The following is a 16,038-nucleotide window of genomic DNA, read 5'->3' as shown; positions in this document are numbered from 1 at the left end:
ACCTGAAATAAAACGGTACTTGGTCACATGCACAGAATACAACAGAGAAATGCTACAAGCCCTTAACCAACAATGCAGTTAGGATTTTTTTTAAAGAAAAAACAAATAATTAAAGAGCAGCAGTAAAATAACAATAGTGAGGCTATATATAGGGGGGTACCAGTACAGAGTCAATGTGCCGGTTAGTTGAGGTAATATGTACATGTAGGTAGAGTTATTAAAGTGACTATGCATAGATAATAAACAGAAAAGCAGCAGCGTAAGAGGGGGCAATGCAAATGATAAGACACCTGAACATGTAATCAAATGGCTAATGGCTTGGGGGTAGAAGCTGTTTAAAAGCCTCTTAGACCTAGACTTTACGATCCGGAACCGCTTTCCGTGCAGTAGCAGAGAGAACAGTCTATGACTAGGGTGGCTGTAGTCATAGACTGTTCCTACATCCATACCAACAGTCTGATCTGGCCCTAGCCTTTTGGGGGCCCTAAGTGAAATTGCGAGCAAAACATTTCAGAAGCCACCCTCTTGACAACGTTTGATCCGGGGGACTACAAAAAGCAACACTAGCTGCCAATCCCTACCTTAGATGTAAAATATGGTCTAAACTACAACAGTAATTGAGGATAATGGTATGTTTTTTAATTAAAAATAATTTCCCCCCCAGAAGTTATAAAATAGTTTGACAACCCTGATTGTAAGCTTTTGAATTATGTTGATCTTTTCCAGTGATTAAGACATGGATATCTCATGGTATGCAAAATGGGTAAACTCTAAGCACCTTTATCTGTTAAATGTTTTGGCATTCAGGTCCAAAAAGTAACTTTCTGAGCACTTCTACAATGGGTATGGAAGGTTCCGTTCAAATCAAAAGGGGTGCTATCAAAAAGTGATTGAATTCAAATGGATTGATCCATATAAATCATTAATTTAACTGACCAAAAATGTGTATAAATACCACAGCATGTGATGAGCGTTATCGCAGGTGTACCTTGCAGTGGGATGCTGAGCTGCTGGCCGTTGGCTGTGGTCATATTGAGTATGGTGGGAGTGTCGATCTTCAGCGTCCCGCCGGGTGTGAACATAAGCCTCTTGGCAAGGGACGGAGACTGCTGGGCCTGGCTGCTGCTGTCGTCCCCAAACAGACGCCGCTTGGCACTGCCCGCCGCCGGGGAGCTGTAACGGTCGTGGACGGATAAGGGCGACGGAGGAATGTCTGGGAAAAGGAAAAGAGGTTCAGTTTGTTAGACTTAAAAGAGCATTCATTTTCCTGGAGAACTTAGCATAAGCCTGAGTAGAAAATGACGTGGCTTTATTTCATCGTAACAGACTGGCACAGAATTCAATAGAGCTTTCATGTTATTGTACATCCATATTGTTATAGGACAATATGGATGTACAGTCTACTGTTATCAAAAGGGACATTAAAGTCACACCACTCCATGTGAACCCGAAGATTATGATACAACCTCCCTCTATTGGCTGAATGAGGACACACTGACATAAAATACTGACATACACCAAAAGGAGAAAAATAAGAAATGCTGACATATTGGCTCTTTCTCAATTCAGATTTTCTCAATTCCTCACATCCCTTCTACCTGCCTCTTTCTGAAGAAGATTTGATAAGGTCCTTGTAACTTCTCCAATGCGGTTGAGGTGGGAAGGAGATACAATGCGAGGAATCGTGGAAAGACTAAATTGAGATAGAGGCTCTAACACCTCAAGGTAGCCTACCTTTGCGTGCGCTACTCAGGCCCGTCCTAAACTCGCGGATGCGAGGGTGGATGATGGGGGAGAGGGCCACCAGAGGGAGGTGGGAGGGACCAGCACTGCTGTTCCCCGTGTCAAAACTACTGGGGAAGTTCACCTGGATATGATAGGGGGAGGAAGATCAGTTAGGAATAGTTAAGAATAGATATATTTGTAAATGGTTAACTGACACCTGGCCTTATGAGAATTCCATTTGGACCATGTTACCTAGGATCATGTACTTCTACGATTATATGGCTTGAATTATTGTAATTTGTAGGGTTTAAGTGCCAAATCAAAATGCACTAGGCACAGTTAACCACATAAATTATTTGTCAGTTAAAGACAGAGCCAGGATCTAGCTCACCACATTCCAAAAGTTCAATTAATGCATCTTATATTTTAACTTCTTCACCACGATAACACAACAGTAAAAAAAATATATATATATTTCTGATGTACAGTAGATCCCCCATGGGCTGTGCATTGTAGTTGTAGTGTTTCTTGGGTGCTCACCTCCTCCACAGTGGGGACCTTGTTGTGAGCCTGCTCCAGGGCCTCCCACAGCACAGAGTCTGCTGTCCAGGCCCGGCACTCCAGCACCTGCTCTTCGATGGAGTTCAGGTGCTTCACCATGTCCCGGGACAGACCCTCTTCCGAGCGGATGAACACCTCAATCACCTGCATGTGCACATTTTCAGCGTAGGTTGACCACAGACTAAAAAACGTACCCATTTGAAAAGACCCATTTCTCAGCCCCAGAAACTAGAACATGCAATTAGGATATAATTAGGAGAAACACTCTCTAGAAAACACTCTATAAAGTTTCCAAAACTGTAAAAATAGTGTCTGTGAGTATAACAGAACTGATATTGCAGGTGAAAACCTGAGGAAAATCCAATCATGAAGTGCTTCTTATTTTGAAACCCTTCTGTTCCTATGCATGCCTATCCTCCATTTAAAGGGATTTCAAACAGATTCCTTTTTCTATGGCTTCCCTAAGGTGTCAATCTTTAGACATAGTTTCAGGCTTATATTTTGAAAAATGAGCGTGAAAGATCACATTGCATAAGTGGATAGGTGGAGGCTCTCAGAGTGAGTTTTGCGCTACAGAGTAAAGCGGCCACTGTTCCACCCGGTGTTATTGAAAAACCTACACACTCGGTTGATATATTATCAAATATATATTTTAAAAACAACCTGAGGAATGATTACAAAAAAACGTTTTGACATTCTGTGGACATTATGGAGACTATTTGGAATTAGGAGTTGTCGTGACCGTTCTTTCCTGTGGATTTCTTAACATAACGCGACAAACAAACGGAGGTATTTTGTGTATAAAAATAATCATTATGGAACAAAAGTAACATTTGTGTAACTGGGAGTCTCGTGAGTGAAAACATCCGAAGATCAAAGGTAAATGGTTAATTTGATTGCTTTTGGTGTGTTTCGCAATATTGCACTTGTGATTTCATGAATATTAATATTTTTTTGTCATATTATTTGACTGTGGCTCTATTGCTATTCAGCGGTTGCTGACAAAAATGATCCCGCGACAGGGATGGGTAGCGTCAAGAAGTTAAACTGGAACTTTGTCTTTGTGTCATTTCGAGTTAACATTGGTAGCAGAGGATGGTTAATAACTACAATGTGCCACCTCGCTTCGACGAAAAGAGGTCGTACGAAAGTTGGAAAAATGAACTTGGAATCTGGACATGCGTTACTAATCTGGACGCGAAAAAGCAAGCACTTGGTGGTATTATCGCTGGAGGGAAGAGCGAGAGATCCAGCACTGGAAATAGCCGTTGAGGATTTGAACAAGGATGAGGGTATGGGAACTTTGATAAGAGCACTGGATTCTGTATTTCTTAAAGAAGAGAAAGACCGTGCCTACGAGGCATATTTAAACTTTGACAGTGTTACGAGAAATATGTTGGTTGCAATGATGGACTACTTCATTGATTTCGAACAGAGGTACAATAGGATGCGCAAGTACGACATGGTTCTCCCGGATGCAGTGTTAGCTTTCAAGTTGCTAGATACTGTCTGTCTATATGGTAGGGAGAAACAGTTGGCTTTGACTGCTTGTACTGTGCTGACTTTTGCATCTATGAAGTCGGCACTAAAAAGAATATTTGGTAAAAAGACGTCTGTCGCGCCAATAACAGATGGAATGCAAGTGAGTGACGCAGCATATTACAACGAGCAGCAGAGAAAAAGCGCCAACAAGTCACGTTCTCAAGACAACCAGAAGAGGGCGCCATTTCCAGGCACAAATCCACTGGACAAATATGGAAGGAGATCAAAAATGTGCTATTTGTCAAAGCACTTACCATTGGGTTAAAGACGTTCATTGTTATGAGGACAAAGTTAAACTAACAGAGGAAAATATAAACACAGAGATAGAGCAGTGTAACATTACACTGTTTTCAAATGAATCTGCTTCTGATACTGAGATTTTTATAGTTGAATCCTTAGGATCTGCTGTGATTGATACTGCATGCACACAGACAGTGTGTGGTGAAAAATGGCTTGATAGCTATGTCAGTGAACTGAATATGAAGGAAGTACAAAATATGATTGACACACCAAGCAACAGAGCTTTCAAATTTGGAGATGGGAGAATTGTCCATTCTACCAAGAGAGTTAAGATACCAGCAAAAATTGATCAGACTAAGTGTCACGTTGAAACAGAGGTGGTCCCTACATATATCCCCTTACTATTAAGTAAAGCTTCCCTCAAGAAGGCAGGGGCTGTACTAAAACATAAAAAATGACAAGGCTGTGATGTTTAAACAACCAGTGACTCTTGAACTTACTACCTCAGACCACTATTGTGTAAACATTTTGGACAAAGACATCACACAGAGTCCATGCAAAAATGAGATTCTGGCTGACACGGAGCACATGGAGATTCTGACAGTCACAGAGAACATGAACACAAAAGAAAAACATTAAGTATTGTTAAAGCTTCACAAACAGTTTGGACATGCTACAGTTGACAGACTTCAGAAGTTACTATTTTCATTCTACAGCAGATAGTTAACAGTTGTGAGACATGTCAAAAATACAGCAAACCTAAGCCCCGACCAGCTGTTGGTTTGCCACTGGCTTCCAAGTACAATGAAACAGTGGCTGTAGATCTACATGAGTTAGGACCAAGTGTGTGGTACCTTCACATAATCGACCACTTCACACGCTTTAGTGCTAGAAGCATTGTGAATACAAAGAAACCCAGTGAAATTGTCAAGCACTTCATTCATGCCTGGATATATGTATGTGGATATGTGTGCATGGCCCGCCCCAGAAATTGTACAGTGACAATGGAGGAGAATTCAATTATAATGAAATGGCAGAGAACTTCAACATGGAAGTAAAGACAACTGCTGCATACAGTCCATGGAGCAATGGACTTCTGGAGAGACTCAATCAAACACTCAGAGATCATGCTGAAAGTGAAGCAAGGATGTGACTGGAACACAGCCCTAGATTGGGCTTTGATGGCAAAAAACTCAATGCACAATGTTCATGGTTACAGCCCATATCGACTAGTGTTCGGGCAGAATTCTAATCTTCCCTCAGTACTGGTTGACAAGCCACCAGCACTAGAAGTTACCAGTGTGAGTGCATGGGTGGGGACAGCACCTTTCAGCACTACATGCAGCAAGAAAAGCGTTCACTAAAGCAGAGTGTGCTCAGAAAGAAATCGCAGGCCTCTGCGGACACAGCTTCGGCCCACAGATGAGAAGTACGAGACTGGAAACAGAGTGTACTACAAATGAGTTGACTGTCAAGAGTGGAAAGGACCGGGAGTAGTCATTGGCCAAGATGGTGTGGAGATATTTGTGAGACACGGAGGCATTGTTGTCAAGGTGCATCACTCAAGATTGCGGAAAGTAAATGATCAACAAGATAGAGCGGCTGTTGCTGAGAATCAGTCTCCTAATGAAAATTACAAAAAGGACACAGTAACAGACACAAACCTACCAGATGTCACATCCAATGATATGGACACTGAAACTGGCATAGGAAATGAAGCAAAGACCTTCAACCATGCCACAGATAATACTGCTGAGCGTTCAAATGAGGAAAACATTCAACAGCCACGTGTTAAGAGAACATGGTTGTTCCAATCTGAAAACTGGACAAACTGTTAAATACATGGACAGAGAAAGTGGTATTCCACATACAGCAACCGTCATTGGGCGAGCAGGAAAAGCCAAAGGAAAACACCAGAACTGGTACAACTTACAGTACTCTGAACCAGCTACACTTTCTGGTATAGCAGGGTCAGCTGACCTGTCACTTGTAGATAATCTCAGAATTGAACCAATGGAAAATCGAGAAAAACAGAATGACATTCAAAATGATGTTGGACTTGAAACAAAGGACGTGTCATTTGACACAGCTAAGCTAGATGAGCTCAGTAATTGGACAAAAAAATGGAGTGTTTGAGGAAGTCAAAGACATTGGTCAGAAATGTGTCTCAACAAGGTGGGTGTGTACCCTTAAAGAATCCTTAACTGGAATAGTGCCTAAAGCGCATCTAGTGGCTAGAGGTTGAGGAGCTGGCTGCTAAAGAACTCCCAAAAGACTCACCAACATGCGCCTCAGAGCTACTCAGATTACTGATGTCAGTTATCTGCCAGAAGAAATGGAAACTTAATTTGATAGACATCAAATCTGCATTTTTTCAGGGAACAGAACTGTCAAGGGACATTCACATCCGACCTCCGCCCGAAGCTAAAAGCGAAGAAACACTGTGGACACTAAAAAAGTGTGTGTATGGACTGGCAGATGCATCACTCTACTGGTACAACAAAGTCAAGGTAACAATGCTGAATACTGGTGGAAAAAGTGTCACAAGTGGATCCTGCAGTCTTCTATTGGCTTGAACAAGACTGCAATGTGACTGGAGTACTTGCCTGTCATGTTGATGACTATCTGGGGTGGCTCACAGACCTTTGCTTCAACTGTGATTGTGAACTGCTGTTTTCCAGGTCGGCCATGAAGAGCATGATCATTTTTGTTATGTTGGCATAGAGTTTATTACGGTTGATGGAACAATACTGACGCAACAGGAGAGCTATATCAATAATCTTCAATCCATTCATATGGATTCTTCAAGAGCCGTACAAAGGAATTCCCCTCTATGTGGAATTGAAGCTGATCAATTGAGGTCGAAGATAGGACAAATTTTATGGGTTGCTAGACAGAGTAGACCTGATGTAATGTTTGATGTTTGCGACTTGGCATCTAACACAAAACACGCCACTCTACACACCATTCATGAGGCAAACAAAGTTGTTCCTAAACTGAAATCACAACAAGTGACTTTAAAGTTTCAGCATGTTGGAAAAGATGACTCTTTGAAACTAGTTGTCTTCAGTGATGCTTCGCTAGGGAACCTTACAGATGGAGGCACACAAGATGGACATTAATCGTGCTCATGGGTCAAGGAGTCTGTTGGCAGTCAAAAAGGATCAGAAGGGTTGTCCGAAGCCCACTTGCTGGAGAAACACTTGCTCTTGCGGACGGAATTGACAATGCGATCTTTCTTGCAACTCTGTTCTCAGAGCATACCACTAGTGAGACAAAACGGCACATTCTACCTGCAGTTTGTGTCACTGACAACTACTCATTAGTTGATGCTGTGAAGTCGACCAAGTATGTTACAGAGAAAAGACTTTGTCTTGAGATTAGCAGCATCAAGGAACTTATTCAAGCACAGAGAATCCAGCGGATTCTGTGGTCGACCACAAAGAAACAGCTTGCTGACTGTCTGATTAAAAAAGGAGCATCCGGTCTTTTGCTCCTACAGGCTCTCAGTACTGGAAAGTGGCAGCTTGAGTAATACAAATGAAAACTGTCACACAACCCATTTGTAATGGGGATCTTGAATAATACTTGGACATTTAATTATGTTGTTGATGTTTTATTTGTCTTTAAAGAAAAGGGGAGATTGTTAAGTTCATGTTTTAAGTTTACCAATATTTCTGTTATTATGGGGCTATCACTCAGTCAAGAGTGCGCATGCGCATGAAGTCTGGTGGTTGATGGATCTAGCCTTGAGAATAATGGCGACCTTTGAGGGTGTTCATACGGTATAGTAAAATTTGTTAAACTGGAACCTTGTCGTTGTGTCATTTCGAGTTAACAGTTGAGTGTGCTATTTACAGATGGGCTGTGTACAGGTACAGTGATCGGTAAGTTGCTCTGACAGCTTATGCTTAAAGTTAGAGAGGGAGATAAGTGTCCAGCTTCAGTGATTTCAGCAATTTGTTCCAGTCATTGACAGCAGAGAACTGGAAGGAAAGGCGGCCAAAGGAAGTGTTGGCTTTGGGGACGACCAGTGAAATATACCTGCTGGACGTGCTCAATGGGATTGAGATCCGGGCTCTTCGCTGGCCATGGCAGAACACTGACATTACTGTCTTGCAGAAAATCACACACAGAACGAGCAGTATGGCTGGTGGCATTGTCATGCTGGAGGGTCATATCAGATAAGCCTGCAGGAAGGGTGCCACATGAGGGAGGAGGATGTCTTCCCTGTAACGCAGAGTGATGAGATTTCCTGCAATGACAACAAGCTCAGTCCGATGATGCTGTGACACACTGCCTCAGATCATGACGGACCCTCCACCTCCAAATCAATCCCGCTCCAGAGTACAGGCCTCAGTGTAACGCTCATTCCTTCGACGATGAACGCGAATCTGACCATCACCCCTGGTGAAACAAAAGCGCGACTCGTCAGTGAGTCTTTTTTCCAGTCCTGTCTGGTCCAGCGACGGTGGGTTTGTGCTCATAGGCGACGTTCATGCCGGTGATGTCTGGTTGGGACCTGTGGACAGTCTGAGCACTGATGGAGGGATTGTGCGTTCCTGGTCTAAGTTGTTGTTGCCATCCTGTACCTGCTCCGCAGGTGTGATGTTCGGATCTGCCGATCCTGTGCAGGTGTTGTTACACGTGGTTTGCCACTGCGAGGACGATCAGCTGTCCATCTTGTCTCCCTGTAGCTCTGTCTTAGGTGTCTCACAGTACAGACACTGCAATTTATTGCACTGGCCACATCTGCAGTTCTCATGCAGCATGCCAATGGCACCTTCACACAGATGAGCAGGGACTTTTGTTAAAGTGACTATGGATAGATAATAACAGAGTAGCGGCAGAATAGAAAGGGGGAGTTGATTAGAATCTACTGTGATTGAGTGTTTGCGTGCGAGTGCAGCTAGGCGGCGGGCCACTTACCTTGAAGAAGTAGAACGGTCGTAGTTTGAAGATGCTGATGATCCAGGGGAAGGTGCGCTGGGAGCTGTAGGCAAACAGCACTACCTCCAGACAGCAGGCCATCAGAGAGCAGTGGAAGATGTCCTGCTCCAGCAGCACCTAGAATTTTCAGTCATTGGCACACTGAATGTCCAACAGTCTGATGCAATGCACCATCACACATTAGCTTTGCTATTCTTCATATCTGTAAGCGTTAGTTACCATATAGATGTGTGCCATAGCACGAAACAGAAGAAAGCGGTCTGAAACAGAGAGGCACTATCTGAACTCGTCCAATAAACACTTTCAGTTGTCATTTCATATACTGTGTATCCTAATGAACACGACCCAGGTGTAACTTACAGCCATGTCTTTGCCGTGTAGCCTCCTTGTCTCTTGGGCCATGACGTTCTCAAGGATCTTGTAATAGAGGATTTCAGCCAGCTTCATCCTGTTCTCAGCAAAATCTGAACGAAGGGGCCAAGAAACGGCATTAAGAAGAGCATGCAAGCTTTCATTGACCCATTATCTTAATTCAATAGTGGTCTTGTGTCTGCTTTTTGCCTGATCAAACGTAGAAGTAATATGCATGGAAAGCGGAACATGCACAGTAGATGGAGACACCGTATAATTTTGACGCATGTTTGACAGAACACTTAAGGTAAATAGCAAAAGAGTGTTTGAGCAGTTGCGTACTAAGTCCACTTTGTGTACCAATTTTTACTTTTTGACATTTGTGATGTACCCCGTCTCCAAGCATATTTAACCCCTATTTCTGCATGCTCAATGTATTCCAACTGCATGTCTGTCTGGTATCTCACCCATGTGTGATCCAGGCAGCTCCTCTGAGTCCTTTGTGTAATGTTGCTTGAACGTCTCGCCCAGGGTTTTCACTCTGCTCAGAATGGCTACGATGGGGTCCCGCGAACATGACCTACAGGTATAAAAAGTCACAGGGCCAAAACAGTTAAACACCACATACCTTCCAATTCAAGTCGCAGTGGCCTCTGTTTCTCCTCTCCCTGGGACTTGATTTATCAACCAAATCACAGTTGGGGGCAATTACATTTCAATGAGAAAATTTTAATTTTCGTTTACCTCCTGAATTGTAATTGACCCAAAACCAGATTAACATGCCTAGTTTACACAAAACTATTTAACATGTAGCGACGGTTTCCCCGACCCTTGTTATAAACCCAGTCATGGACTAAAACACACTTTCAAATGGAGATTCTCCATAGATTCTCCATTTTTATTTCTGGAAGAGGCTTCATCTCAGATCGGGGTCCATGAAAATGTCCCTATAAACTAATGGACATTTGAGGCAGTGGATGTGAGCTTACTTGAATATCTGCATCAGGGCCTCGCTGGGGGCGCTACGCAGGCCCGAGACCATGCTCTGGAGTCGGCTGACGCTTTGCGTGGCCGAGGACACAGGGGTCACCAGTAGCTCCTTCTCCTTCAGGTAACGCCTGCCTGTCAGAGGAGTGGAGGGGGCCAGGGTGCGCTTCTGCACACACACACACAGACACACGACAGAACAAGGTTTTATTTCTTATCAAAGTCATAGGAGACACATGATCTCTGTTTAAGCCCCTTAAAACTTGTTTGGGATAGGGGGCGGTATTTTGACGTCCGGATGAAAAGCGTGCCCAAAGGAAACTGCCTGCTACTCAGGCCCAGAAGCTAGGATATGCATATAAATGGAAGATTTGGATAGAAATCACTCTAGAATTTCTAAAACTGTCAGAATAATGTCTGAGTATAACAGAAGCAAAAATCAGAGGACAAACCATTAACAAGTAATACCACTGATTTCATTGGCTGGCACTTTTATAATAGGGCGAAATCGTCCCCGATTGCAGTTCCTAGGGCTTCCACTAGATGTCAAGTCTTTAGAAAGAGTTTCAGGCTGGTTTTTGGAAAAATGAGATAGAAGTTGTATTTTTTTTAAGTGTCTCCCATTTTGGCTGTAGTGTTTCCAAAATGTTTCCAAGCGCATGGCTGAGAGAGCGCGTTCTTTTTGTTTATATCTGGTAAAGACAATAACGATTCTCCGTCTTAAATTGTATCGTTTATTTGCTTATTAGGGTACCTAAGGTTTGATTATAAACGATGATGGACTTGTTTGGATAATTTTATTGTTAACCTCTCTGGCCCACCCGGGACGCAACCGCACCCCCTGCCAACAATAAATGCAAATGCGCTACGCCAAATGCTAATAGCACTCGTTAAAACTCAAACGTTCATTAAAATTCACATGCAGGGTACTCAATTCAAACTACACTCGTTGTGAATCAAGCCAATGAGTCAGATTTGTAAAATGCTTTTCGGCGAAAGCATGAGTAGCTATTATCTGATAGCAGGCAACACGCCGAAATACCAGAAGGGGACGTAAACAAAGGAATTAGCGTAGCCGGCGCTACACAAAACGCAGAAATAAAATATAAAACATTCATTACCTTTGACGAGATTCTTTGTTGGCACTCCTATATGTCCCATAAACATCACAATTGGGTATTTTTTTCGATTAAATTGGTCCTTGTGTACCCAAAATGTCAATTTATGAACACCGTCAGATCCAGTAAAAACACATTTTTTAAACGCGACGTTATTTTTTTAAATTAAAAAAGTTGCCTATAAACTTTGACAAAACACTTCAAACTACTTCTGTAATCCAACTTTAGGTATTACTAAACGTTAATAAACGATCAAATTGATCACGAAGCGATCTGTATTCAATAAGCACGAGTTTGGGTAACGTAACTAACTTTTCCGGTTCCATTGTTTACAGCTGTGGACTAGACAACCGGATGTGGCTATTACTCAGATGACCAAGGATTTAGTTGAACCGAAATCACAACACTGGCGACATCGTGTGGAAGCTGTAGGAACTGTAATCTCACTCTTAATTATTTTTCCTTCCAATAGACAATACATGGGCTGGCGGATTGATTTTTTCTTCGTCGATTTAGTGACCAGGTTCTGGCGATTTTGACCACGGAACTCGTTCTGTTATAGTCACAGACACCATTGAACCAGTTCTAGAAACTTCAGAGTGTTTTCTATGCACACATACTAATCATATGCATATACTATATTCCTGGCATGAGTAGCAGGACGTTGAAATGTTGCGCGATTTTTAACAGAATGTTGAACGTTTGGGATTCATTTTGTATGCATTTTGAAGGAGGGAAACCGAGTGGAATATTGACTGAAGCGTGACCAGCTAAACTGAGTTTTTATGGATATAAAGAAGGACTTTATCGAACAAAAGGACCATTTGTAACGTAACTGGGACCTTTTGGAGTGCCAACAGAAGAAGATCTTCAAAGGTAACGCATATATTATATCGCTATTTCTGACTTTCGTGTCGCAACTCCCTGGTTGAAAATGATTTGATAATCACATGGTTTACTTTCGCTTTTTTGAAATCTAACACGGCGGCTGGATTAACAAGTTAAGCTTTATTTTGATGTATTACACTTGTGATTTCATGAACGTTTCATATTTATAGTAATTTAATTTGAATTTGGCGCTCTGCCATTTCACCGGATGTTGTTGAGGTGTCCCGCTAGTGGCACGCCTATCCCAAACAGGTTTTAAAGGATTTTGATTTGTGACTGAAAATGGGAGAGTGGACTCACTCTTTCACATTTTATTCACAACATTATTTAGCGAGATGACATTAGCAAAGATGTGGCAAACACAGACAAGACAGAGGGCATTTTTTTTAGCAGTATGCGGCAATTTAATTAGAAAAATCTATATTTTATGAATAATCAGGAAAAAAAACATCTGTTCAGTTAGTTTGCGGAGATGGTGCCATAAATGAGCCTCATCCCTGTTGATTTTCAGCTATATGATTAGGAATTTAACTGGCTTCAGCTATCTACCTTCTCAAAGTGCTGTTGCAGGTTGCTCTCCACCTGCATGCGGGCTGACAGCTGGCAGGCCCGGGGTTCTGGTGCAGCCTTCCTGGGTGTCCCGATCTCCTCATCGGCATCCGCCCCCAGGAACACCCTCTCGTCAAAGTCCCCCACAGTCAGCACATACTCTTCATACTCCCGGTTTATCGCTTTACTGGGTGGCACACACACGTTATCAGACCATAAGCAATGTTAAACACAAGAAGCTTCAAACGTGACCGAGATTGAAAACATTCTAGGCACCTCTACAAATGACAGATTAGGATACAATAACAAACTTACTTGTTATCTATGAAATTTGGTGTGTCCAGAAGATCAGTGAGCAGCTCCTCATTCCCTTTAAGTATCTGGAGAAGACAATGAATGAGCCAACACACTGGGTCCTGGGGGCTTAACAGTTCCCTCGCAGGGATCAAACGAGACTGATGCACTTTCCCATATTTTCAAGGATCATTTTATTCTAGCCCAGACAAAGAGATGTTCCAGTCACTATCTCCCACAGGATTTACTATATTCAAAATTAATTATGCCGGCATCTGTATTTATGTGCTGTGGATGGGGGAATCTTCCCACAGAAGGGCTGACAGAAGAATAGAAATGACCTTGGCTGGTGGGGGGGGGGCATGTGTCTGAACACTTTATGTGTAGGGGTTTGTGGTTGGATTATGGAATGTGTACATTACTGAGCTTTTGTGTGTGTGTGTGGGGGGCATGGTCGTATTAACCCACCACAGTACTCCTCCAGATAGCAGGTTGTCATTGTTTTAATGAGGGGTCTCACCTGCCGCTCAAAGAGCCTTTTAATGTATGGCTTGAAGTAGTGCTCCTTGATGCCCTTGGCCTCCACCACCAAGCCGTCGTGTAGCTCACACAGCCGATCGATGACACATGGCGGCTCGTCCGGGGTGTTGTTTTCCAACCTGAAGATGCTGGGCATGCCTGAGGACAAAGGAAGCCAAGGTCAAAGAACATTTTTACATTTTGTTTATCTCCACTCTTCAGTATTTTATTGACGCATCACCACTGAGTAATCTGCCCCTTTCTCATATTCAAAAGTATAATGCTATTTTTCTTAATTTAAGTCAGAATGAGTAAGTCAAATAAGTGTAGCAGAGTGTGTTGACAGAGTGGAATCTAGCTCGCTTCATTTTATTTATTACCTTTTCTAATGTGGCTGTGTTTTGTTATTGGTTGCAAATTACTTACATAGGGCTGGGCGATAAATCAATATCAATAATTATTGAGGTAATTACTTCCCTCAATAACGATATAAAAAAGTTCAGATTCATTTTCAATATTGTCGATAAAGAATAATTAGGTACAGCAGTACATTTTCTCTCTGACGCAGCAGGAACGTGCAGAGAAGTGACAATATGCACGTGGAAAGGTATAGGCACACTAAAAACTTAGCACCTTGAAAAATGAGTGATGTAGGCGAAAAGAGTGGCAGTGATAGCCATGGAGTAGGAGCAGCTTCCAACTCAGAAATTATTGATAAAAAGGGTTCAACTGTTTGTAATTTGTAGGTGGTTTGGTTTTTTGAAGTCCGACAAAGAGCAGAGCAATGTTTGGTGTGACTTGTGTCGTAGACAGCTGGCTACCAAGTCTGGTAATACGACACACCTTGTTCACCATCTGAAGCAAAATCACTATTTGGAACATGCTGAAAGTTTGTGCCACGGTATTGATAAACGCCCCTCAAGCACAAGCCAATCTTGGGATGTTCGCCCAAAGCAGTCAACACTGACAGCGTTTATGCCCTACGAGCAAACATCGAAAAGACATCACAAATGCTATTATGCATTGCATTGCCAAGGACATGCTACCAATTTGCACAGCCGAAAAGGAAGGTTTCAAGTGGCTTATCAATTTAATTGACCCCAGGTACGTTCTCTCCGGCCGCAAACATCTCTCTCACACTGCACTGCCTAAACTCTACGTCGACTGTAGGGAAAAAGTTTAGGAACTGCTTAAAGATTTTACGTATTTTGCTACTACTACATATCTGTGGTCTAGTCACACGTCAGAGCCTTATATTAGCCTCACTATCCACTATATTGACAGAGTGGAATCTTCGAAATGCCTTTAAACATCATACTTTCCAGATGACCACACGGGTGAAGCTCATTGACACTCTCGTCTCCTGGGAACTCAGTCAAGACAGACAGGTCTACATTACAACGGATAGTGGTGCGAACGTGGTGAAGGCCGCTCAAATCAACAAATGGACCAGACTGCAATGTTTTGGACTTCGTCTGCACTTGGCCATTGGTAACTTTGTCAATTGTGTATATTGAAGTGATTGGTTCATCAACCGATTAAGTTAAATATTACATTTACACATAACTAAAGGGATTGTGATTTTAACATTTGATTAAAATCTTGTGATTTCTCAGAGCGTGGGTAGATAAAAACGACTGGATCGAGCAATTGCAGTGTGTAAGAAAGTGGTAGGTGCCTTTTCCTATTCGTGGAAAAAGAAGATACCCTGGCAGTTGCTCAAAAAGAACAACCTAGAACAGCACAAGTTGGTGACAGAGCAGCCTACCAGGTGGGGATCACGTCAAAAGATGGTGCAAAGAGCACTGGAGCAGGAGAAAGCCATTTCACACGTCTTGTCCAGTGACAAGACCCAGAACTTAGCTCCCACCTATAGAGATATACAGTTGAAGTCGGAAGTTAACATACAATTAGGTTGGAGTCATTAAAACTCGTTTTTCAACCACTCCACAAATTTCTTGTTAACTTCTTATGGCTGGGGGGCAGTATTGAGTAGCTTTGATGAATACGATGCCCAAAGTAAACGGCCTGCTCCTCAGTCTCAGTTGCTAATATATGCATATTATTATTAGTATTGGATAGAAAACAATCTAAAGTTTCTAAAACTGTTTGAATGATGTCTGTGAGTATAACAGAACTCATTTGGCAAGCAAAATCCTGAGGAGAAATCAAAACAGGAAGTGAGATATCTGAGCTTTGTATGTATTCACCAGAGTTCCCAATGAAATCCCCTTGAGATATTAATGATGTTGCACTGCCTAGGGGTTCCACTAGATGTCAACCATCTGTAGAAATTTGAATGAGACTACTGTGT

The 16,038-nt window shown here is 42.4% G+C and overlaps 1 protein-coding gene across 2 annotated transcripts in view; it reads right to left on the bottom strand.

The window, feature by feature from the left end:
* rbl1 (retinoblastoma-like 1 (p107)) overlaps positions 1-16,038 on the bottom strand; it is a 46,357-nt gene that overhangs the window by 15,023 nt on the left and 15,296 nt on the right. For both annotated transcript variants that reach the window (XM_064965457.1, XM_064965458.1), the window contains exons 6-15: positions 13,726-13,883; positions 13,227-13,291; positions 12,912-13,098; positions 10,359-10,525; positions 9,837-9,949; positions 9,379-9,482; positions 8,998-9,135; positions 2,266-2,430; positions 1,735-1,867; positions 989-1,213 (exon numbers count right to left, since the gene is read on the bottom strand). In XM_064965457.1, coding sequence (XP_064821529.1) covers positions 989-1,213; positions 1,735-1,867; positions 2,266-2,430; positions 8,998-9,135; positions 9,379-9,482; positions 9,837-9,949; positions 10,359-10,525; positions 12,912-13,098; positions 13,227-13,291; positions 13,726-13,883 — 1,455 coding nt within the window. The remainder of the gene's footprint in view (positions 1-988; positions 1,214-1,734; positions 1,868-2,265; positions 2,431-8,997; positions 9,136-9,378; positions 9,483-9,836; positions 9,950-10,358; positions 10,526-12,911; positions 13,099-13,226; positions 13,292-13,725; positions 13,884-16,038) is intronic.

Source organism: Oncorhynchus masou, chromosome 5 (genome assembly GCF_036934945.1).
Source record: "Oncorhynchus masou masou isolate Uvic2021 chromosome 5, UVic_Omas_1.1, whole genome shotgun sequence".
Lineage (NCBI taxonomy): Eukaryota > Metazoa > Chordata > Actinopteri > Salmoniformes > Salmonidae > Oncorhynchus > Oncorhynchus masou.
Note: the sequence above shows the minus strand (reverse complement) of the source record. Positions and strands in the feature narration are given on the sequence as shown.